Genomic DNA, 26778 nt, shown 5'->3' with positions numbered 1-26778 from the left:
GGCAGATTATTTTGCCAAGCATATAATTATCCACACTGGACAGGATGCAGCTCGCAGGTGACTGGGCAAATCCCTTTATATCATTTTTTATTTTTTATTTCTGGTCGCCTTTTAAAAAAAACAAACTTTTGAATGATTTATAACATGTAAATCTTCCATGACTGGACAACTTAAAAAGGGGAGGGAAAGAGACTAAAAAGGTTACGAACCGATGGCGAAATATCGTCGTCGTATTTTTTGAGCTGATTCATGAACTCGAGGTGTTTCTTCTCCTCCTCCAGTTGGGCCACGGACTGCTCGCTGCGCTGCAGCTTCTGCTGAGTGTTGGCCAGCTCGTCCCGCAGCCACTGATTCTCCTGGCACAGCCGGCGGACCTGGGCTCTCAGCTTCTGTTTCTCAGACTCGACTGCATTCAGGTGGTTGGATAAGGCCATCATAACCTAAAGGGAGGAACCAGAATTACAGAAAACAGACGTTTTCCAGGGATGCCCGGCATGCAGACCGCATCTATGTGACAAGGAAAAAAATCAAAAATGAATGTTCCTGAAGGAAGAAAGGAGAATAGCAGCATCAAGAACAGCGGCATACAGTGATGACGTAGTTTATAAACTACTTCTATATTAAAGGGCTGTTCCTATCCAGGACCTTTATGACCATAGATAGATATGCCACCTCCGGGGCCTGCACCCATCTCCAGGATGGGGCCTCGAAACACGCTGCCAGGATAGGAGGGGATGTTTTTTTTTCCATCTATTTCTATCAAAGCTCTGAAAATGGACAAGCGTGCCCGGATTCTGATCCGAGGTAAGCAAGGGTCCCATCTACGGATATACCTGGACCTGCTCTGTTCATGAATGGCTGACCACAACTTCACTTAGTGTTAAAGGTTAATACAGATGGACTTTTAAAAGCCATTCTAAGCAGAGGGGGGGGAAAAAGAAGAGGATGTCTTTATGAGACATCCCTTTAAACCTGTGTGCACTGTAGCCTACTGCAAATATGGCCTCTAACTAAACACAAAGGGTCCTGGTCTCTGAGACCCCACAAGTTACCCATTACCATTATCTTTATTAGGACCCTGCAAACAGCTCTCCTTGTCTGAGTATTGTATATCCAAAATACCCACTTTTATCATTAAAGGAGTCTTCCCATCTCCAAGATCCTATCCCAAATATGTAGTAGGTGTAAAAAAAATATATATATTAGCAAATACCTTTAATTAGAAATGTAGTATAGTTTTCCTGATTCGCTATGTCTCTTACCCCATGTGCAGGATATTGCAGCAGCTTAGGTACCCATGGTTACGACCACAGGCAACTGTCACCATATGACTGGTTGTAACCGTGGATACCTAAGCTACTGCAATGCCCTGCACATGGGGTAAGCAACATGGAGAGTAAGAACTATACTACATTTCTAAATGGAGGTATTGGCTAATATTACATATTCTAAATATTGGGATCAATAATTCCGCGCTCCTCCGTCAAAACAGATTATACAGAATCCAGTCCTTGTGTTGTAAGTTTATTCTTTTGACAAGTTAAAAACAGACGCGTTTCGTGGACGTCCCATCCACTTCATCAAGTGCAATGCGCATGTTTATTGGACAGACAAATTAGCTATACTCACAAAAGTTGAAAGGAAACAACTCAAACCTTGTGACATTTTGGACTAAACACACAGGATGACGCAAGCCGAAGATATTTCGGGAGCGTGCACAATCTGTAAAACTGGTTGTGTGACCTGCCAGCTGCTATGCATTCCCCGATGAGCGGCAGGGCGGTGTACCGTGCAATTACCTGTGCTTCGCTTAACCCCAGCTCCAGCATCTCCAGAGACTTGCGGATCATGGTGGATTTCTCTTCCACCAGGTTGCTCTCGTCATCCTTTTTCAAGCACTTCAGCGTTTCCAACAAGCTCTGCAGGATGGAGTTGTGCTCGTTTTTCAAGGCCTCCAATCCTTGGATCACCTGCTTGGTCTTAGAAATAATCTCATCTTGGGTGAGTTTCTCCAACTTGTCTTCCTTCAGAAACACCATCGTGGACATGTTGTCATACATTCTGCAAAAGAAGAGAACGTCGGAGAGTCAAAACTGATCCGGAATGTAGCAGATCCAATCCAACCCCAATGGAAAAAATTGCAAAAACACCAACAAAAATCAGCAACATGTACATTAACTTTGATGAAGATATTTGTTTGTGCGGTCTAGGATCAGACATGGAGAAGGGTGGACTAAGCTAAAGTAGGGGCTAGTCACTAAAAGTGTTAATAGACAAGAAATTTGGTGGGTCCGTTATTCCTGCCCGATACAATGGTCAAGTAATGTTATTTTGAGCCTTCCAAGGGGGTCACATTTAAATTTGTAAGACAATATTCTTCTTCCATCTCCCCCCCCCCCCTCCTCACTCCTTTTTCAATTTAACTTTATTGAACGACCCAAATGGAAAAACTAAAGTTGAAATGGAAAAATAAGATGATAAAAAAAAAAGCATAAGTGATCTCAGAAGTGCCGTCTGTGGCTCCACACCTCAAAAATTCTAAGAAAATGGCAAATTAAAGAACAAAAACAAAAGAAGAGGTGTCATAAGACGCTGGGAGGACACCCATCAAGGAATTAAGAGTCTCGTAAATCAAACTTCTCCATTACGACTCATGTACACAATGTAATGTTTTGCAATAGGAAACCAGAAAGTTTTAAGGAAATGGGCGCTCTGGAAACAAAAAGAAGAAGTAGCGATGAGCATCTGAAGTCTCCACACGATAAGTATTAACGTAGGAAACCTATGGGTCTAAGGGGTAACGTTTACCCTTGTGGAGAGTGACCAGCCAAGCCTGGCATGTCAGAATGAGGAGACTTCTAAACCATGCATTCTCCTCTGGGCAATTAAATATGCAAATTGTTTCTTCAGTGAGGAAGAGGAGTAGAACTCTAGTGGCACCTATTGGAAGCAGCGATCCTAAAAGTCAATATCGACTCGTTAACGAGCCCTGCCTTAACTTGTAGACAGTGTTTCGGGGTGTTGCCCCTCATCAGTGCAAAGTATGAGATCTGATTTGGCAAGGTGAGAGGATCTGATATGGGGTATAAGGGGCAATATTTCCCCTTGTGGAGAGTGACGAGCCAAGCTTGGCATGTCAGAGTGAGGAGACTTCTAAGCCATGCTTGTAGGAAACCTACAAAGATGAACTCTTCCTGTATTGTACTGTTTGCCAGGACCCCAGTAATGCATAGAACTGCAACAATCAAGTGAAAACATATCAAAACCATAATAACAGGACACTTATTTTATTCTAGATGCCATGGGCTAAGGATCAAGGAGCCAGTGGCCCAGGGACAAAGATACCATGCCACTAGAGGAGGAAAGGCATATCCAGCTTTATTAGCCACATTACAGCTGACAAGTCACATTTCGGCTTGTTTATTTATAGGCTGTGTTTTATTGTGATGGCATCATGACTGGGCATGGCTTCTTTTATAGGCTTTGTTCTATTTTGATGTGTCAGTAATGTTGGGCTTTTAGGAGGAGATCTATAGAGTCAGGCTTTGGCATATTTTGAGGTCACATTTGTCTGTGAGGTCATTACTGAGCTTTGATTTATTGTGATGTCAAAGTAGAGTTAGTCTGTGTGGTGAGATTATCAGGCCCTCATTAGCATCAGTCCAGATTGATAGGCTGTATTCTATATTGTGATGATGTCACAGTAGTGTGCGAGCTCATTTCTAAATTGTGATCTACTGTGATGAAGTCACTTTAGTCTTTATTTTTAACTAATCCTATAATGTCACAAACCAGTCTTTTTTATAGGCTGTGTTCCATTGAGATGTCACCGTAGTATATGATATCTAGGCTGTATTCAATTGTGACATCATGCTGTTATTTTGCTGTTGATTTTTTAGCTTAAATGCCTGTATTTTGGGCCAAATGCCATTTTTGCAATTAGGTTTCATTAACAATATTGCTTTTACAGGCTCTTCGTTTCCCTGAACCCTCAACTTTGATGTGGTCTGTGATCATCGGTAACAGACCACATCGGTAAGCTAAAACTCTCCTGTTAGGTCAGCATGAGCTCACTGACTGGCTCTAAGTTAACTCACTCAGCAGCCAGCAATAGACCGTGCAACATGGAGGTTATAGAAGGCAAACCGTGCCAAAAATTTTAATGCAACCCAGTTGCAAAAATTATTTTTAGCCTAAAATGCATGCATTTATGAAAAGAAAATAGTCCCGAAGATGGACAATTGCTTTAAAGCCCCCATACAAATTAGACTAACATAAATGAGCTCGTAGATTACAGACTGTCGTGACAATATCTGTAAAGAAGGGCCACCTTTCCCTCCTCTATGAAGCCTGCTATTATTAAGGGAGCATATAAAATCGATATATAGCGTGCCTAACATTTCACACTCGTGTAGACTTTGCTGGAAAAGCTGAGTGATACCCAGTATCTGCACGAGAGCTCCAGATCGGCCCAATTATGCAGAAGTACAATCCTCATGCATCAATATCTGGAACAAAGATGAACAAATACCGCCACATACTGGGAAACTAAACCGTACAAACCTCTGGCATCTATTATTCATGCATCTCCATTTACAGTGCCATTCATTAATCATCGCTCCTCTGATCTAGTGCAGGAAAGCGATGGTGTAATAGCTTACTGGATAGGGGTCTGTTCACATGTGAATAGACTGGACGCTGATCAATAGGGATCAATGGTCATTTCCAACTAACCCCTGTGGGCATCACATGTCAATCACTGCGGAAAAGAAGGCAGGAGCCATGGAGAATACAAAGGAGCCGGCGTGCTGCAACCTGAGCGGACGGACGGGAAGACAGACGGCACAAGACTGACACAGCAGAACGGGACTGCTTTATTGCCTGCTAAGCAGTAGTTCACATCTGATAATAATGCAGTCGGGCTATAGGAAAGTGGGACGCCAGGGAAATACAGTGAACTATATACCAGCAGATCCTCTATTTTGGCGCTCTAAATACTCTACACCTAATTCATGGACTCAAAGTTAAGGCTGAAAAAATAAAAATAAAGAATATTTTCTTTATTCTTTATTTAAAGAAAGAATAATTAAAAAAAAAAAGAATTAAAAAAAATCCCCAAAGTAGTACCAGTTCTTAACAGGCAACTTGTTTTTAAAACTTCAAAATCCCCCCGCCCCAAAAAAAAAAAAAAAAATATTTCCTGCTTCTTTTCTTTTTTTGACACTGCGGATTATGTGCGATTTATCTGCAGTACATGTTAATAAAGTTAGTTGCATTCACCAAAAACGCAGCAGAAATAGGCTGAGTTTTTTCTGTGTTTTTGCAGTTTCAAAATTAAGTTTCAATGGGTAAAAAATGCTGAAAGAATTGATTTACTGAAGATTTGGAAAAAAACACCGCAGTGCTCAAATTTAGTCAAGAAAAAAAAATTGAGTGCACAAGATTTCTGAAATCTCATTGGTTTTGCTGGTACTGGAAAAAACAGCTTTTCTGCCTGTAAAAAAAACAAAAAAAAAAAAAAAAAAATGCAACAAGAGAAAAAAAACAAAACAAAAAAAAACACTGCTAAAACACTCAGTGTGAACACACCCTTAGGCTAGGGGTGCATGCGGCAGATCTTTACTATAAGTGCACACGTTTAGGATTTGCAGCAGATTTTTCTGCTGCAAAAAAAAAAAAAATGCTGCATAAAATACGAATGTTTTTTGCATGCTTTTTTTTTTCAAAGTAGAAAAGAAAATTAATGCAAAATGGGAACCAAAGTTTCTGATTGCAAGCGGATCAGTTTGCCAGATTCGTGTAAGAATGGAAACTCTGGGATCAGTTTGCTGTTGGATCACATTTTTTTTTTTTTAAATGGATCCATTTCAAACGGATGCTGCCGAAACACACATGTGAACAATTGCCGTACCGTGGCTGCGTGAATGGACAGAGTATCTAGATGGTTAGCCAGAGGCAATACCCGGCTCCAGGAATAAATCCGCTGCACTTTTCATAACTGTATAACCAAGAAGATCTCAATTATAAAACTGGGCCTATAATGCAGATCCTCAGCCCCTACAGCTTTTCTTTTGCCAAAAAATGTAAATGCTAACAGATGCAGGCAGCGCAGAGAGGAGCAATGAATCAACAGGCTATAAGTTACTAAGAAGAATAAATGAATAAAAAAGTGGTCAGATCAGTAATGTCCTTCTATAAAAGCAGCAGTCCCATGCGCATAAAGTGGAGAGGTGGTGCCCGCCTCTTGTGTTGAGATCTTTAGGCAGAGAAACTAATCTGTGGCTTCCATTGGTATCAAACCCAGTCTTGCAGCTGAATTTCCAGCTATAGGAGGGCGGCATCATTACCAGACAGCAGGGACGTAGGCTAAAATCTGCAGTTGGAGAGAATCGTAGGGTGATGTGCTCTACATTAATGGGACAGGAGGCGCTCGGCCATCACCCAACGCACTATTACTGTTTGAGTTATTGCCTAATTAAACATGGTCAATGCCAACTGCGGAGGTGAAGGGAGAACTGAATCACTGGACTTCATGAGAAAAGCGACAGATTTATGTCACCAGCACATAACCGCCAGCGAGGGAGGGACGAGAGTGCAAAGGGCAAGAAAAAGGAGCTAGTGACGGGCAGCATAGTGGTAATAGCACCGCCACACCGAGCAGATTCCAACATCTCAGCGTTACATTTCAGCTGTGACATCACAATGGAAGGGGCAGAGTATCCTATACTCTATGCTAGGGCCAGCAACCTCTAGAAAATACTAGTCCCACCCCAGCTTGATTGCCAGAGGCTGCGGACCCCTGCCCTCTCAGTACACACTGCACCAAAACATTATATTTTGTGTCGTATGGCAGACCTGCAATAAAACACTGACAACCCTCTTGTTTTTGGTGCCATGGGCCATTCTTGGGTCATCCTAATATAAGCCCCTGTCCTAACATGACCCATTATTTGACCACCGCTCCATTCATTCTCTATGAGGCTGCCAGAAAAAGCCGACTGCAGCGCTCGGCAGCCCCATAGGGAGTGAACGCAGCGGCGGTTGAGCATGTGCACTGCTGCTCCATTAAGTGCCCTGCTCTGCGGATCAGTACAGGTCCCAGGTGTCAATCAGAAGCCACTCGTATATAAACCATTCCTTATTGTATCGGGAGATGCATGCACCCCTATAGGCTCCCATTCTAGTGATATGGGCCACACAGGTCCCCTTTGTGCCACCATCGGTTCACGTTTTCTGCTATATAGACCAGCTTGGCTGACTACGACTACAAAACTCTACAGAAGCAAATCAGTTTAAAAAATAAAAAAAAGATTTTTTGTTTCAAAGTGACACTGATTGAGGTATACACCTGCAATCCTCTCGGTGATGTAACGTGATTCTAGGACAGGACCCCGTATACTCCCACTGCCGCGTACGTTCACATTCAGCATTCTTGCCAATAAGTCACGTGATGTCCCATTTCCAGGAAGCATTAACCTTTCTCCTTATGTTACAGTATTGCGTTTTCCAGTGATCAATGAACCCAACTAACTGGTCTCTGTCAATCGTTGCTGGCGGCGACCTTCGTTCTGCGAGGGTGACCCAGGCTTCGGTCTTGACCCATTTGGGAACAGACAAGCTTATGACGGTGCTCTCCAGTCAGGTCCATTCTGAAGGACGATACGACAGCCAGACTAAGGGAAATGTGTCCTGGCACACGACGCAGCAGGGTGGAAGTCGGCAGTGATTACCGATCTCTTCCCTCGACCTGCCGCAAATCTTACATCGCCTGAGTTGGCCTTCAGATAATCTCAATAGCGAGGTGTATAAAGTATCCCCAGTTATCACACTTTATAGCTTACAATCTACTGCATTTAAACGGACTGGTCCACAGTCAATATTCTGCCAGCACTATAAGTGCTGGGCCTTTTCCCTTACTTCTCAGTAAGCAGTGATGCCCAGTGACTTGCAAGCCCTCAATGTCTCTGTTATATCTGTATGAAGAGCAGGAGCGGGAAGACAAAGACCCATCCCGACTTCTAGTAACCAGTCTCTCTGCTGGTGACAGATTACACCTGACAATAGGCGGTGGGGAGCAACTTACACAAGAGAGCCCCCTAGTAGCCGGCACTTTAAGGTCATTTTAAAAAAAAAAAAAGTTTGGATAAAATTACTTGCTCAATGCAATGACTACCAAAATTACAATCAGATGAAACAAAATTCATCGTCACACGACATGATAAAGATTGTATGAGCAACACAGCAAGAATATTGTGCAATGTATTATCTGCGTTACACCCTAGACACAGAACATTTCCTCCTAAAACAAAACTCTGGATGTATAGAACGCCTCCATTCTTTGACAGCAAGCAGAGATCTTGAAAGTGGCCATGAAATTATACGCAGTATATAAAAGAGTTGTGGAACCACGCTGATTGTGTGGCAGTAGGGATACTGGGTCCGGTATGAACGGAAATATCAGCTTTAAGGCAGTTTTCAGAAAAATACACTTAAAAAAAAAACCACAACACCTTTTTAACTTTCCATTTGCATAAAACCCGTCATTCTCAAAAAATCACGACTTAACAGGCCATGACACACATGCATGGCGTGATCAATTTGTCCTTTGCTTCAGAGAGGGCGACTGTAATAACTCATTGCTCCTATGCTGCGATTCCATCTAGATAAAATGCAAGAAAAAAAAAAAAAAACACCTAAAAACTTCCCCAATACAATCCCAATAGTATGCGGTAATGCATCAATAATAGAGGAAATGCAGAAACAGAAAATATGGCAGGAAACAAGGCGCTCTGCTCTCTAATCACATCCATGTGCTCTGCTAATAGAATTATAGAAAAAAATAAGAAAAATATATTAATATTATTTCTTCATTCTGTGGGGTTGGAGGGTGCAGACGGGATGTATTGATCCATATACATTATCAGCTTACTCCAGAGATCGCACCATCGTGCACCCGGAGGACGCCCTCTTCTGCCTCTGCCCTTGGAGAAGGAAGTGAGAACTGTCCATGCAAGGCATTTTCATTTCTAACTCAGGATATTAAAGTCACAAAACAGCAGAGGCTGACACTATCTAGATGTGTAATTTTTATAGGAAGAAGCATTGGAGCGAGAGTTTTTGAATATGTGCACATAGATTCTGCTCCAAAAAACTCTGACAAAGTTTTTGGAGGAGGATTTGGAGAGTTTCTGCTTCCTAAAAACCCCTGTGAGCACATATCCTAACATAACATTCACAAGCAAGGTCTTTTTTTCCCAGCAGCCAATGTCTGCTCTCTCCAGGTTATTTGGCTTTCACAAAACTTAAGTAGTTCTGTGCAGATTACATGCGGTTTTTATTTTTTTTTAACTGCGGATTTTCTGCAGTTTATGGAATTCCAGGGGTAAAATCCGCACATAAAACTCAGCGCACCCACAAGAGAAAGGGACATGTTGCAGATTTGAAACACGCACCACAGGTCAGTTTACGTAGCGTCAAAATTAGATTTATATAAATCCCATCCACTTTGCTGGAACTATTTCGCCCTCAGAAACTTGGCAGCAGCAAAAAGTCATCATGTGAACTTAACCCTAAAGTAATACGTCTGTGTTGGATGCTTGTCCTCTTACTAAAAGAACACAGTTTTTGTAGAGATACAGTGCGCCAAATCTAGTCTAGAAGTTATATGCAAATAATGAAAGAAGAGCACAGGGGGAGTGTCACTTACAGGGCTTCTTCCCACTGCACTGACAGTGACACGCCCCCACTGCACCTCCAGACTGATTTGCATATGGCTTGTGCTCTAGATTTCTCATGACTGGTGCAGGGATGGGCTGTGTATATTAGATAACATAGCAGCAAGTCTTCACCCACCAACTCAGCGACAACTGCAGGATACAAGTGCTATAATGGCCAGAAACAGCTTTAGGCTATGTTCACACATTGCATTTTGTCAGCGTTTTTTTTTTCTGTAGCAAAACCTGATCTCTTGCTAGGAAGGTTTGTTTAGGATTTTGCTTCTTTTTTTTCCTTGTTTTTTGCTGCGTTTTTCAGGATACCAAAGTTCAGCTTTGCTTCCACCACAGAAGCATGAACACAGGTCACCAATGCAAGACATATGTGAAACCATATTAACCAGAATTACAAATGTAACAGTGGGGGGAGGTGAATTATTCAGGAATAGTTTAACTAAGACACTGGCAGTGCATTGAGTTTTGTATTACACTATTTTCACACTTTGGTCAGCCATTGAATTGCCCAGGGATTGTTCAATTTCACACCTCCGTGGGCCACAGGTATTATTCAATCTCACACCTAGCTCAGTTAAATGTTTACTGTTTTACACATCACTAATTTAATTAAACTGTTCTAATCCAAATTGTCATCTCAGGGGACAAAGACAAGATGGTAAAAAAAATAAAAATAAAAACCACAAAAATGAGTTTAACATACTGCTGTACTTTTCTTTCACTAAAAACGTAGCAAAACCTGATAACCATCTTCACACTAGGCATTTTTTCAGCGTTTTTCACCACCCATTACTTCCAATGGGTGAAAAACGCTGAAAAGTAGTGACATGCTCTAGTCTGAAAAAAAAAAAAAAAACATGCAAAGCACAAAATACTGATCAAACAAAAACCAAGCTGTGTGCATGAGAGTTCTGGAATCTCAGACCTTGCTAGTACTGTAAAACGCAGCTGAAAATTTGCATTAAAAAAAAAAAACGCAGAAAAACCGCAATGTGTGAACATAGCCTTATTCTTCATGCACACAGGACAGCTTATTCTGAAGTGTCATTGGACTATTATAGACAAGGGTCATCTCCAACACAACAGCAGCCAAATCTCCTTATCAGAGCAGATGAACTAGAGAGAACGTGTCCCCTGCTGTGTGCCCACATACATATTCATCCCTGCAGAGGCAGGAGACAGGCGGCTTCCTAATTCCCAGCGGATGTGATCATTTCTACTGCATAGATGAGCCTGGTGCTGGCAATGCTTAGGAAATGATGCTGTTCAAGTGTCTGATCCACTGTATACCTCATACACCAATATATGCTAGAACTGAAATACATACAGTGGGGAGAAATTTACAACCCCTGGCAAAAATTATGGAATCACCGGGCTCGGAGGATGTTCATTCAGTTGTTTAATGTGGTTGAAAAAAAAAGCAGATCACAGACATGGCACAAAACTAAAGTCATTTCAAATGGCAACTTTAGGGCTTTAAGAAACACTAAAAGAAATCAAGATAAAAAATGTGATAGGCTGTGTGCCCACGATGCGTTTTTAATGTGTTTCTGCAGCGCTTTTGCAGCTGAAGAAATGCATTAAAAACGTTTGGTAGAAGGCCTGCCATGTTCCCCAATGATAATCCGCATGTGCTGTGCACATGCTGCGGAAATTTCCGCTGCGGAAAAAAACGCAGCACTACCAATTATTTTGTGGAAATGCTGCGTCTTCGCCGCCATTGACTTGCATTAGAACGCACCAATTCCGCAAGACTGCATCTGTACTTGCGCAATGGGCGCGTTCTAATGTGCGGATGGTACCCGAGTGTAGAGGAGAGGAGAGTCTCATCCACAACCAGGTACCATTAAAAAATCTGTCAAAAAAGAATAAAATAATAAATAAATGTATACTTACCTTCCGGCGGCCCGCGCTGCCCTCCTCCTTGCTTCCCAGTGGATTGAAGGACCTGCGCTGACGTCAGAGTCATGTCACGGGTCACGCGACGCTGACGTCGGCAGCTCTTTCAATCTACCGCTGTCGTCAAGGGAGAACGGAGTGAGCAGGACATCGGGGCCATCGGAGGGTAAGTATATATTTATTTTTTTTATTTTTAACCACTCTCTCGGGTCACACTATATAAATCCATGCAGTTTGCAAGGATTTATATAGTGTGACCTAGTTGTCACAAGCACTTTCCAAGTGATGCTATCGCTTGGGAAGCGCTTGTCAATCTGCATGTGGAAATGTCAGTGAATAACGCTCCATTTCCGCATGTCCCTGGCAGGAAAACGCATGTACAATCCGCATGTACAATCCGCATGCGTTTTTTTTCTGCCAGGGAGATGCAGAAACGCTCAGGAAAAAATCCTGAGCATTTCTGCATCATGGGCACATAGCCATAATCAGTAAGGGTAATTTTTTTCAGACCAAGCAGAGGGAAAAAAATTATGGAATCATGTAAAACAAACACACAAAAGAACACTCCAATACATCACTAGTATTTTGTTGCACCACCTCTGGCTTTAATAACAGCTTGCAGTCTCTGAGGCATGGACTTAATGAGCGACAAACAGTACTCTTCATCAATCTGGCTCCCACTTTCTCTGATTGCTGTTGCCAGATCAGCTTTGCAGGTTGGAGCCTTGTCATGGACCATTTTCTTCAACTTCCACCAAAGATTTTCAATTGGATTGAGATCCGGACTATTTGCAGGCCATGACATTGACCTTATGTGTCTTCTTTCAAGGAATGTTTTCACAGTTTTTGCTCTATGGCAGGATGCATTATCATCTTGAAAATGATGTCATCATCCCCAAACATCCTTTCAATTGAAGGGATAAGAAAACTGTCCAAAATATCAATGTATACTTGGGCATATATTGAAGATGTAACGACAGCCATCTCCCCAGTGCCTTTACCTGACATGCAGCCCCATATCATCAATGACTGTGGACATTTGCATGTTCTCTTCATGCAGTCATCTTTATAAATCTCATTGGAACGGCACCAAACAAAAGTTCCAGCATCATCACCTTGCCCAATGCAGATTCGTGATTCATCACTGAATATGACTTTCATCCAGTCACCCACAGTCCACGATTGCTTTTCCTTAGCCCATTGTAACCTTGTTTTTTTCTGTTTAGGTGTTAATGATGGCTTAATGTTTAGTTTTTCTGTATGTAAATCCCATTTCATTTAGGCGGTTTCTTACAGTTCGGTCACAGACATTGACTCCAGTTTCCTCCCATTCGTTCCTCATTTGTTTTGTTGTGCATTTCCTGTTTTGGAGACATATTGCTTTAAGTTTCCGGTCTTGACGCTTTGAGGTCTTCTTTGGTCTACCAGTATGTTTGCCTTTAACAACCTTCCCATGTTGTTTGCATTTGGTCCAGATTTTAGACACAGCTGACTGAACAGCCAACATCTTTTGCAACACTGCGTGATGATTTACCTTCTTTTAAGAGTTTGATAATCCTCTCCTTTGTTTCAAATGACATCTCTTGTGTTGGAGCCATGATTCATGTCAGTCCAGTTGGTGCAACAGCTCTCCAAGGTGTGATCACTCCTTTTTAGATGCAGACTAATGAGCAGATCTAATTTGATGCAGGTGTTAGTTTTGGAAATGAAAATTTACAGGGTGATTCCATAATTTTTTCCTCAGAATTGATTGATTCCATAATTTTTTCCCTCGATTTGGTCTGAAAAAAAATTACCCTTACTGAGTACCACATTTTTAATCTTGATTTCTTTTAGTGTTTCTTAAAGCCCTAAAGTTGCCATTTGAAATGACTTTAGTTTTGTGCCATGTCTGATCTGCTTTTTTTTCAACAACATTAAACAACTGAATGAACATCCTCCGAGCCCGGTGATTCCATAATTTTTGCCAGGGGTTGTATAAGGCGCCGGCTGTGCTCATAGCAGTTGGCAGCGTTTTTTTTTCTTCTTTAACTATCTATGGATGAAAAAAGTCTAATATAAATTGTTGGCAGGGTGGCCGGCGCGCCATGCACGGGGCCGGCGTGCCTTTTTTCTTGTGCTTAGAAGCAAGTTTTCAGTTGAGGACAAGCATGCAATTGGATAATAGTAGGAGCAATGCATGCTGAGAAGTAAAGGAAAAGAATGTCCTGAACCTATAGTGCTGGCTGGATGCAGATGAAGAGGTACTGCTCACTGAAGAAAAAAAAGTGTAGGGCAAGTCACAGGGCATGAGAATCGAGTTGGTCCTAGACATATTAGACTGGCATATTCACCAAAAAGCAGTTTGGACTTGTTGTTAGGGGTAAGGGCCACAAGACCGCGCTTTTTGACTTTGTGTTAAAGTACTGGTACACGATAAAGTGCTTACAGGAGTTTGTCACAGGGAGGACATGACACTGAGCATTAGAAGCTGGTACATGTGAGTCAGTGGAGCGCAGCCCACACAGGCATGAGCTCACGTCCTGCGAGACTCCAGCACACAGCGGAGGACATGGTGAGACGTGGCCCATAGTAACTATGGAAAGAGTGACTTACACTGAGCCTTAATAACCAGTCACATCATCATCAACCATGACGAGAGCCGGTAGCAGACGCTGCGAGCTCTGATGTTACCTCTGCGCTCCGCAGGAGGATGATTGCCCCGTGGAATCTGCATTTTAGCCGAGGCGTCTGCTCTTATGGTGCCCGCAGAAAGAGGTCTCCATCTGAGTAAATGTTAGAGGAAAGTTAAATTTGTGGAAGGGTTAATCTCCTGCAGATCAGCTCCATCTTCAACTAAGGCTGAGAACTAGGTAGAGTAACAATCTTTCTGTCCCACTGCAGACAGAGCAGTGGGGGGAGGCTCCTGCTGCAGCCAGTCATCCCTTGAGGTTGGGAGCCAAGTCAGATTGATAATCCACCTAAATGGATGACAACCCTTGATTATGTTACAGTCTTATTTTTGGGGAAAGGATCAGGAAAGTTAAGTTACCCAGTAACATTCGATATGGACGTTCTGACATAATTGCATCCGAGTACAGTGTATATGGGGATTTTAGTTTTGCACGAGCCGCATCGAGTTGCTCCTTTCATCCCTTCGTCTATATCTCCAGCCAGATGTTCCCTTCTCTGCAGACGAGATTATGCTGTCCGCTCCTATATGGTATTCGGTGACAGCAGCTATGTACATATATCAGGGTGTGACTGGTCTGGGCCTGATGGAGCCGTACATTTTCTTACTGCAATGGTAAAGGAGAAGATAGACGGCTCATTTACTGCAGCTATTAGACGTCTCGGGGGAACAGACATTCAAGAAGCTTCTCGGTTGCCAGGATTGGTCTCCAGCTGAGGTCTCTCCGGTATACGGCAGGGATCTCTCTGCACTGTGCTCCAGAAGACCTGGAGAAACCGCCTCCAATATCCAAGAAGATGCAAACTTTCCTGCAGGGCAAACGCTCATTTTCCTGCCTGGCCGGCATGAAGTCAGATTAGAATAGGATCCATAGATTTCTATGGGAGCCACAATACAAGTCAGGGGCATGGTCAGTCTTGGAAAGGGAAAGTGAGCACAGAAAAGGGTTGTTGGGATTTATAAAAAACACAAAGCAATAAAGAAATGTAAAAAAACAAAACAAAACACCATTTACTCACCAGTTTAATCTCCGTGGCTCCAGCGGTAGTTCCCAGTCCAATTGAGCAGAAAGACCTTGGTCCAGAGGGTACATCCGTAGTCCATGGCCACAGAACCTTCCCCGACCAGGGCAATGACATCTAGCCAGGCCTACTAATCAGCAGGTGGGAGGAGGATTGTAGGGATCTGGTCCAGAGGACATAAACTAGGGTCCTATGGGTCTTTTGGCTCGAGTTCCTGGTGGTCTCCCTGCAGTGATGATGTTCCATACATAACCCTGGACTTCTGTGGACGATCACTATCCTTAGCAGTGATGCTAGCAGGTAGGGCACAAGACCCAAGCTGCCGCCGTGTGCCATACATGGCATCCAGGAGACAATGCCAGCTGTGGAAAGGGCACGAGACCCAAGCTGCCGCCGTGTGCCATACATGGCATCTAGGAGACAATGCCAGCTGTGGAAATACTCCTGCATTATACCCATCTCCTCCCCCCTCAATACACCAGAAGGGCAAATCCATACGTAGCAATAGTGTGCCGTGTGTTTTTACGATGGATTAACTGTTTTTTTTTTTTTTGTTTTTTTTTTTTTTACATAATTCACTTGCAAAAAACGCATCAAAATCACGTGCATTTTCTATTATCTTCATGCAGTTTTGATGATGACATGAGACCCAAGAGGGCAGGGACTGGCTGCAGCGGTAACAAATGTATGCAATGTCATTACTGCAGACAGATGGGGGACTACCAAAGCTGTGGGGGATTACAGAGATGAGCAATGGATATTTTTTTATTTTAGCACTGTCCTAAATGACCTCTAACAAAATGGGTGCGATAATGTACCCCCATAAAGAAAGACTTTAGTAATATTAGAAGAAAGCCAGCTCCCTCGATCCAAAAGCGAGCCCTTCTGCAGGCACAGATTGTGGTGAGGAGTCTGGAAGTAAAGGAGCCCCCTCCTACTAATCTCATACAAGCCCTTGGATTTTCCTAGCTGATAAACCGGACATCGAAAGGGCGACATTACACATGAGTCTATGAAAACCTTGTGTCACATCTCCTGCAAGCCCCGACCAAGAGCATCGAGAGCTAAAACAGCAGAAAGGGTTAAGAGCAATTACACCAGACAGCCAGAGAATGGGATTTAATAGAGCAATCATCTGAGCACCCCCGGAGAATTACACGGGCACCGTAGATCACAATCAGTGCGCCCGAAGGCCTGGCACCACCTGAATAATAATGTGGGCATGCGGAGACCTCGGCTGGGCTCCCACATCGGAGCCCATGCGGCTCTTTGTTGCCAGGCTCCTTTGTTAGAGGCGGCAGCAGCAGGGTGACGGTGCCCGATGCATCACTGGCAGGGTGTGCCGAGAACAGCCCAGAATGAGGAGCAGGCCCCATCTCATTAATAAACCGCAGCAACCAAGAGAAACTCCGCACACGTAACCTTGCAAAGGGAAAAGCGGTTGCCATGTGCTGATGTGCAGGTTTATGAGTAGTCCATGCCCTCTGCAGTAAATGTACCAAACAAAGCCGCCACCGTGTGCCAATACACAACATCCAGGAGACAATACCAGCTGTGGAAGTACACCTGCATTATACCCATCTCCTCCGCCTTCAATACACCAGAAGGGCAAGTCAATACGTGTCAATAGTGTGCTGTGAGCTTTTATGATGGATTAACAGTCAGTTTTTACATAATTCACTTGCAAAAAAATCAAGTGCATTTTTTATTATTTTCATGCAGTTTTGATGTGGTTCTCAATCACAGCACGAGAATGCGACGCGAACCACAGTCCATCCCCACGTCACACCCAACTGCCCCCTTCCGCACAATACTTGCCAACACTGATCCCCTTCCTAACCCCCATATTGCTTTCTACCCAGGAATTTTTTATTCATTTTTTTTTTTATTATTATTATTAACCCTTCCCTCTTACACCACACCCTACCATTCTTGTATTCCCATCGACAATCAATTTTTGTAGGGGGCATTCAGGGACAGCCATATTGAAACACCTGCTCACATCTCCTTTCCGTGCCCCTCTGGGCTGATTTCGCCATACCCTTGTGTGCTAATATAGTAGGAATGAGGCCATCTGGGGACGGGCCTTTAAATCAATGGGGGTCAGACAGCAGGCAATTGTTCCACCTTGGATACAGAACCCCCCTTAAAGGGGGTTATCCAGTTCTGAAAATGGGGTCTCCTCCGCTGTTCATTTCTGTTATCTGTTACATTTCATAATGCCATGATCAGCTCCTCCTGAATGACAGGAGCTGTAAAGGAGGATGGGCTTGTAAATCGGTATCGTGGGAGTCATAGATTCCCGTCTTGTATATTAGTTGAGTGGTCCGCCCCGCTATGAAAACAGGGGCTGCCAGGACAAATGGTTAAAAAAGAAGTAATGAAAAAGACTGAGGAGGCTTGGGCGATTGCATACAGCGCATACCGGATAGCTTTTTTTTTTTTTTTTTTTTTTTTTACAAATTTGGAGAGCCCCTTTAAGTCTAGCACAATGAAGCCTGCACCTACTAGAAGAAGGCAGCTCGGATGCAAGTATTCCTACATGGACATCATCTTATCCTCTCCGCACAGTCCTGGCATTGCTTTATATTATTCCGGATGGGATCTGGAGGGGGTGATGCCTGACAGTGCCAACTGGGCATATTTTAATGAACCAGCGATCAGTGACGTCGTTCCCCCTCCGGTGGGAGCGGAGCTGCAAGACAGAAATAGCCGAGCTCTGATGCAGACACCCTATATATCAAGGGGATAACCAGGAGAGGCAGATTCTGCAGCACATCCAGCCAGGTGACTCAGTAGGTGTATACGCTACAATGACTCACTGCTGCCGATCCACCTGCTCACAGGAGAGATAATCACAAGAGATGATCCGAGCAGATGAACCAGACTGACAGTCCTTGCAACCTCTGCTCGTAAGGAAATGCTGTAGTAGTCCCACAGCTGTGTTGAAGACCACTGCTCTATGTGGTATTTATCTCGTTTTTTTTTAAAGTGCCAAAATCTGCACGTGGCAGCGAAGAAGCAACAACCGCCAGGACGGCCCTGTGCAGAGGCCGCCATATCTGTAACCTTAAAGTTGGCGTCACCTTTTGGGCGGCATTATATAGAGCGGAGCAGATAGATATATAGGTTTGCAGGCAAAGATTCTTTATTACTTGTAATTTATCCACAGAGATCCCTGCTCTCTGTGGTTAGGAGTCCAGGGGGCGGTCTTAATCAGTGATCGACAACCTTCCCTGAAAAAGGTGTGCATAGAGATAACTGTCAATCACCGATTAAGACCGCCCACTGGACTCCTAAACCCAGAATAAGGATTAAATGAATAGAATACAAGTTGTACTGACTATATTTCCACAAAACTTAGAGCAATCTGTTCAGCTCTCCCTGCTACAAGATCAGAGTATCCACAGATCGGACTGCATATTTATTGTGACAGGTTCCCTTTAAATTCACCTTTCTGGTGCCGTCTACCTGTATACTTGCTCCCCTTGAGAAAGGCAATAGCGCCGAAACGCACGTCGGGGAATCACAGCGTGCTGGTGTCACGTTATAAAGGTAATTATATTCCACTTTATATGTATATCTAGGAAGGATAGGGAGACCATTATATACAAATGGCCATTTGACATGGCAATCTCGATATTTGGACGAGTATCCTTTCCTTGTATATTTTTCTATGTGATAATAAGTGGAAAACGGGGGATGTCTGTGAGACATACACCTGCAACCTGTGGTGATCTGCTGTGATATATTTTTTTTAAGTATGTTTTAATGGGATTTACGTATTAGTTGCGCATTTGTGTCACTCCAGATACTGTATAAATAATAATGTCTAATAAAATATTTTCTACTTTCTATATAATGGGCCCTAGACTCGTTGTTTGTGCTTCGGCATCCCTTGAAATAATATTGATTTAAACGAGTGGTCGGAGATATATATCCATGAGTAGGTTGAAAAATGTATGGTGTATATATCATATATTTAATTATAATAGGCAACTTAGTACTCTGTTCTAATTCTTTCTCCTGTATACTTGCTCCCAGTATAACACCAGTCCACAGCTCTTCACTTCCAGTACAATCTTCATCATTGAGATACAGAACGGGACACTTCCAAGTATCCATGACGTGTCCCGTGAGACTGGCGCCACGTAATACTGAAAGACACTCTTATTGGGAATCTAAAGGTTTCCCCTCCATCCATCAGACACCTCCGCCCAGACAATGCAACCTAAACCTGCCAAGAACCCCATCCCTGCAGCCCACCCATAAAAATGCAAAGTAATCCCAGCACAAGATGGATGGAATCGCCGGACTCCCTGTAACGATCCATCAGCAAGACCCCCGTGATAATACTGCCCCCATCTCTGGGATTATAGAGAACGGTACAAGCAAGGACAATGGAGCATCCTGAGCCGCACATCGCTGTTCCCCACCTCTAACACACGTGTCCGATGACAGACAAGCGACGCCGCGCTCCGCACCCACAACAACGCAACGTACATCATCCCGGAGAGCAAAGAGCAAGGTCTGCACCATCACTACAGGGCTCACGGAGAGAAACGCAGACGCAACATTGTCAGAAGGTGCTGGAGATGTTTATCACTATTACACCAGCTCCCCCCATATCAGTGCAGCCCCCATCCATCATTACACCAGCTCTCCCCATATTAGAGGAGCCTCCCATCATTACACCAGCTCTCCCCATATTAGAGGAGCCTCCCATCATTACACCAGCTCTCCCCATATTAGAGGAGCCTCCCATCATTACACCAGCTCTCCCCATATTAGAGGAGCCTCCCATCATTACACCAGCTCTCCCCATATTAGAGGAGCCTCCCATCATTACACCAGCTCTCCCCATATTAGAGGAGCCTCCCATCATTACACCAGCTCTCCCCATATCAGAGGAGCCTCCCATCATTACACCAGCTCTCCCCATATCAGAGGAGCCTCCCATCATTACACCAGCTCTCCCCATATCAGAGGAGCCTCCCATCATTACACCAGCTCTCCCCATATCAGAGGAGCCTCCCATCATTACACCAGCTCTCCCCATATCAGAGGAGCCTCCCATCATTACACCAGCTCTCCCCATATCAGAGGAGCCTCCCATCATTACACCAGCTCTCCCCATATCAGAGCAGCCTCCCATCATTACACCAGCTCTCCCCATATCAGAGCAGCCTCCCATCATTACACCAGCTCTCCCCATATCAGAGCAGCCTCCCATCATTACACCAGCTCTCCCCATATCAGTGCAGCCTCCATTATTACACCAGCTCCCCCCCCCCATATCAGTGCAGCCTCCATTATTACACCAGCTCCCCCCCCCCATATCAGTGCAGCCTCCATTATTACACCAGCTCCCCCCCCCCATATCAGTGCAGCCTCCATTATTACACCAGCTCCCCCCCCCCATATCAGTGCAGCCTCCATTATTACACCAGCTCCCCCCCCCCATATCAGTGCAGCCTCCATTATTACACCAGCTCCCCCCCCCCATATCAGTGCAGCCTCCATTATTACACCAGCTCCCCCCCCCCATATCAGTGCAGCCTCCATTATTACACCAGCTCCCCCCCCCCATATCAGTGCAGCCTCCATTATTACACCAGCTCCCCCCCCCCATATCAGTGCAGCCTCCATTATTACACCAGCTCCCCCCCCCCATATCAGTGCAGCCTCCATTATTACACCAGCTCCCCCCCCCCATATCAGTGCAGCCTCCATTATTACACCAGCTCCCCCCCCCCATATCAGTGCAGCCTCCATTATTACACCAGCTCCCCCCCCCATATCAGTGCAGCCTCCATTATTACACCAGCTCCCCCCCCCATATCAGTGCAGCCTCCATTATTACACCAGCTCCCCCCCCCCATATCAGTGCAGCCTCCATTATTACACCAGCTCCCCCCCCCCCATATCAGTGCAGCCTCCATTATTACACCAGCTCCCCCCCCCATATCAGTGCAGCCTCCATTATTACACCAGCTCCCCCCCATATCAGTGCAGCCTCCATTATTACACCAGCTCCCCCCCATATCAGTGCAGCCTCCATTATTACACCAGCTCCCCCCCCCCATATCAGTGCAGCCTCCATTATTACACCAGCTCCCCCCCCCCATATCAGTGCAGCCTCCATTATTACACCAGCTCCCCCCCCCCATATCAGTGCAGCCTCCATTATTACACCAGCTCCCCCCCATATCAGTGCAGCCTCCATTATTACACCAGCTCCCCCCCATATCAGTGCAGCCCCTTCATCCATGACAGTGCACCTAACATGGCCTCCTTCTCCATCCCGCAGCCTGACCTATGACGGAGCAGCAGCTCTCCGCCATGTCCCCTGCACTCCCACAATAACACCCAGAGCATTGTCCCTGCACTGCCCCCTGGCGGCCGTACCGTTCAGCGGTCCGTGCTCTTCAGTGGTGACAGCTGGGTGTCCGGGGCTATATACCGGCGATGCCGCGTCCTCCTGTCACCGGCCCGGGCCCAGGCCTCTCCTAGCTGACAGCCGAGGTGCCGGGGCGCATCCTCCTCCTGCAGCTGCTGCGCCGGTATCCGCCTCTGTCTGCTCCCCAATGAAAATGGCGATGGCTCCTCCCCGCCCAGAATGCACCGCGGCGAGCCATGACGTAATGTGTCCGCTTTTAAAGTGACAGCGCAGGGGATGAGAGGCCGCTGCTGTCACCGCTGTCACTGCCGGGGAGCAGTGCGTTCTGGTGACCAGTAATAGATAGCAACAGATACCTCTTTGAGTGGAGCATTGCCCACAGCAACCAATCGGATTCCTTGGTACATGGCAGTTGTCCATAGCAACCTATTAGATTTCTTCTTTGCAGCAGTTGTCAATAGAAACCCATTCAATTCCTTCTTAAGATGTCGCCCATAGCATAACGTGGAGCAGTTGCTCATAGCAACCAGATTCTTTGTTACATGAAGCAGTTGCCCATAGCAGCCAATTAGATTTATTCTTTAGTGCAGTTGCCAATCACAACCCATTGGATTCCTTAAGTGAAGTTAGCTGCCCATAGCAACCTATCACATGCCTTGTTTAATGGAACTGTTGCCCATAGCAACACCGCTGATTTCGTCTTAAGTGGAGCAGTTGCCCATAGCAACCCAAAGGCTCCCTTCTATTGTGGAAAAGTTGCCTATAGCAACCCACAGGATTCCTTTTGAAGTGGAACAATTGCCCATAGCAACTAACCTGATTTCCTGTTACATGGAGCAGTTGCCCATAGCAACTAATCTGATTTCTTGTTACATGGAGCAGTTGCCCATAGCAACCCTAAAACTCTTTACCTGTAGCAGTTGTTCATAGCAACCAACCTGATTCCGTCTTCAGTGAAGTGATTCCATATGTGGAGCAGTCGCCCCCTAGCAACCTATCAGACTCATAAATGTCGCCGTTGCCAAGAGCAACCCATCTAAATTCTTCTTAGCAACTGACTCCATTTCTTTAAAATAACGACCAGATTCCTTCTGTCATTTTTCTAAGTATCTTTGAACAGAGAGAGCTGAGATCTTATCAGTTTGTATAATTCACAGGTGGGAACGTATAGAAACTGCTCCGCTTGTCACTAAACCAATGTCCACATCACAAGTGCCATGATGCCCGGACGCCATATGGCCGATCACACCTTCTCTATCTGTCTGTTATAGATGTCCCGCACCGCAGCAGTCACATGACTGCCGACACCTGGAGCCTGCGGAATTCATACCTGACTACAGACTGCACCTCAACTGCTGTCTGTTACCAACGGCAACCATTGGAACGTTGACAGTGACAACATAATAAACAGTAGATCAACCATTGAAACATATTTATTCTTGGCTTTTTTTTCTCCACTGTGCCACTTGCTACCAGGCCCAGCGTGGGAGTATATAAAGCAATGAAATTCTGCATCGACCACTTGGAAAATGCCCAAGTTGGTTGTTATGGCTGATCTCACTGCCGCCCCCTCCTGGGCCATACATTCCAATCTCAAAAATATCTCCATCCTGTTAGCTGGCCTGCAAGAGTGATGACCAATGACCAAGTGTAAAATTCCACGACCATCCCGCAATCACTCATCAATGTCCCAGCTGCTGCCTTCCCCAGTTCTGCTAACCACAGCAGAGGGGACAGATGGCGCTCATAGCTTACGGAACGGAAAGACCTAAGTCAACGAAACTTTTTTTTCAGTAGAAAATAAAGACTTGCTAAAGTCCCTGATACCTCAGATATGCGACAGGAAGATACAGGTGCTTCTAACAAAATTAGAATATCCTCAAAAAGTTAATTTATTTCAGTTCTTCAATACAAAAAGTGAAACTCCTATATTATATAGAGTCATTACACACAGAGTGATCTAGTTCAAGTGTTTATTTCTGTTAATGTTGATGATTATGGCTTACAGCCAATGAAAATACAAAAGTCATTATCTCAGTAAATTAGAATACTTTATAACAACAGCTTGATTTTAAAATCCGAAATGTTGGCCTACTGAAATGTATGTTTTTTTTGTGTATGAGAATAATCACTGACATCTGAATGACCCGATACTAGTGTTTTATATATTTGGGCTATTGAAGATTAAATGAAGTATTGAGGTCATAGCCTATGAAGAAGCCGTAATGGCGAAACTCTGTTATAATAAAAGCCTACTTGCGTTAGTGCAATTCCATTGAGCTTTACTATTGGAGGACATGGTATTCTGCGATAACTGAGACAGGAAACACCAAACCAGGCAGTGTGTGCAACATGGGTAAATAAAAGACTTGACATCTGGTTGCTTAAACACTGATGGCAGCGTGAATACGACCTGGAATATGTCACTCATGAGAGAGAACCATGTAATCTACGTCCAGGGTACTCTAGGTATGCGCCATCGTGATCCTTGGCTGCAATGTGTGTCGTGACCCCAAACTATGTTCAAAAAGAGTTTATTTAATGTAGATTTTGCTCCAAAACCCACATCAAAAACAGCTTCAAATACTCTTTGAATTGTCCGTACTGATTTTAATGGGAGAGCCACAGTACTGTTCAAACCGTGGAGTTTTATTTTGAAAAGGTTTTGTAAATCTCGCTATGGGAAAAGAAGGGACCCATCACTTTTTTGATACAGATTCCTCGTAAATCGCATCATACTCCAGCGAGTACCTTCATTAGGACCGATGTGCACAACGCCTATCTTAATGAATCGGCCCCACAGTGTGAAGAACGCAGGAATGGCTGCAGTACAAGTCTGTGGATGTCCTTGAATCCGTTCTTGAACGTGATCGAACATCTTTAAGAGACCTGAAAATAGCAGAGTATTGATGCCTCCCATCCAACCAGACAGAACAGAGATCTTCAGATTGTGGGAAAGCATGCCCACATACAGCTGTGCCAACCTTATGGAGTCATACAAGAATGCATCCACTCTGCGTTTCAGATATACATTTTTTTGCTTAGTCACAGAAGCAGAACAAATCTGATGGCAATGTCAGACGCCAACAGACCCTAATGTGTATGTGTAGACACAATCGTGCTGCCCATCCTTTGGGCAACTCTCTAAGAGGGCCCCTGTACACCACAAGCCCCTATTATATAGTAGTTGGGGGTCCGGTTCCTGCAATTAGGGCTTCAAACTTCTCAGTGCCTGCACCAAATTCATCTACATCCACACAGATTAGTACCTGGATGTTCCATTCAATTACTGCAAAAATAGATCTGAAAAAAAAACACACAGTGGAGTAACACAGACACTATCATAGAATCCTAGAATGTTAGAGTTGGAGGGGACCTCCAGGGTCCTCGTGTCCAACCCTCTGCTCAATGCAGGATTCACTAAACCATCTCAGACACATATCTGTCCAGCCTCTGTTTGAAGACGTCCATTGAAGAAGAACTCACCACCTCTCGTGGCCGCCTGTTCCACTCATTGATCACGATCACTGTCAAAAAGTTTTTTTCTAATATCTAATCTGTATCTTCTCACTTTGAGTTTCATCCCATTACTTCTAGTCTTTCTTTGTGCAAATGAGAATAAGGATGATCCCTCTACACTGTGACAGCCCTTCAGATATTTGTAGACAGCTATTAAGACTCCTCTTAACCTTCTTCTTTTACAAGCTAAACATTCCCAGATCCTTTAACCGTTCCTCGTAGGACATAGTTTGCAGTCCGCTCACCATCCTGGTAGCTCTTCTCTGAACTTGCTTAAGTTTTTCAATGTCTTTTTTTTTTAGAATGTGCTGCCCAGAACAGGACACAGTATACCAGATGAGGCCTGACCAAGGAGGAGTAGAGGGGGATAATTACTTCATGTGATCTAGACTGTATGCTTCTTTTAATACATCCCAGAACTGTGTTTGCTTTTTTTGCTGTTGCATCACACTGTTGACTCATGTGCGGTCTGTTATCTATTAGTATATAATGGAAAATGCAACAGGTAAAAGCTGCTGAAAAAAAAGCGCTAAGGCATATAAAATTCAGCAATTGCTACCTTTATTCTTCATCTTTTTTTAGCCATCCAGTTTCTAGACCTGTTAATTCAAACAGATGATGCAGGGAGGCTGTTCACATGATGTGAAAGTTACTTGCAATTTGATAGCGGACATCTCCCAAGCTGGATTCGTACTGTTCCTTACGGTCAGTATTGGCGAATCCGTAAAAATTGCACACGTGATCGTGATTTTTGTAGAGAATCCCATATATTAAAAAAGAGGTTCCTTGCAAAAGGTTACCCAGAAAAACTTTTATGGGATGCATTTAATAAAACAAAATCACTAACACAGGAATCCTGTGTAAATGAGGTTTTGGATTCCAGGTCATCTGTGTGTAAATCTAGCGATTTAGCTAAATGGAGTTTGATAACCACATATTGCCAGCCCCGTCTAATTATTCATACGTTATTGCGTAAATATTGGTATATTTTGAAGGCAGATCCATTTCTCTCAGAAGTTCTCCCACATAAACCAATGGTAATATATAGGAAGAATAAGTGTTTATGAAATTTAGTAGCCCCCAGTAGCACAACCTGTAAGAGAATAGTAACACACATTGAGGATTCTAGTGATGTGGGCTGTTACCAATGCAGTATCCCTAGGTGCTTGTGTTGCCATAGTATTATCAATGGGACTTTGAGTTTCACATCTAGAACTACAGGTGAACGCTTTTTCATCAAACATAGGTTGTCATGCCAATCCACCTATGTGGTTTATTTGTTGGAGAGCACGTGCGGTCTTCAGTATGTGGGCTGCATGGTACAGACCATGCATGCCCGTTTAAACAAGCACAGACAGAATATCAGAAATGGGTATCAATTGCATAGTTTATCAAGGCATTTTAATATTGTGCGTCAGAGGGACCCTAGTCAAATGACCCTTACAATTATTTGTCATATAGATAAAACTATGCAAAATTGTTTGGGCAATCTTATTAAGAAAGAAAGTTTCTGGATTTTTAAATTGGGCACTTTAGCGC

General features: G+C 44.1%; 1 protein-coding gene across 9 annotated transcripts in view; it reads right to left on the bottom strand.

Moving 5' to 3' along the window:
* The window catches only part of KLC1 (kinesin light chain 1), a 46688-nt gene extending 24741 nt beyond the window's left edge, over positions 1 to 21947 (bottom strand). For all 9 annotated transcript variants that reach the window (XM_073638611.1, XM_073638615.1, XM_073638613.1 and 6 more), the window contains exons 1-3: positions 21729 to 21947; positions 1800 to 2061; positions 210 to 440 (exon numbers count right to left, since the gene is read on the bottom strand). In XM_073638611.1, the coding sequence (XP_073494712.1) occupies positions 210 to 440; positions 1800 to 2060 (492 nt within the window). In that variant the 5' untranslated portion in view covers position 2061; positions 21729 to 21947. The remainder of the gene's footprint in view (positions 1 to 209; positions 441 to 1799; positions 2062 to 21728) is intronic.
* Between the last annotated feature and the right edge of the window lie 4831 nt (positions 21948 to 26778).

This window comes from Phyllobates terribilis, unplaced genomic scaffold, assembly GCF_046119375.1.
Source record: "Phyllobates terribilis strain yellow unplaced genomic scaffold, ASM4611937v1 Scaffold_7__3_contigs__length_470593459, whole genome shotgun sequence".
NCBI lineage: Eukaryota > Metazoa > Chordata > Amphibia > Anura > Dendrobatidae > Phyllobates > Phyllobates terribilis.
This window is presented reverse-complemented; position numbering and strand designations above follow the sequence as displayed.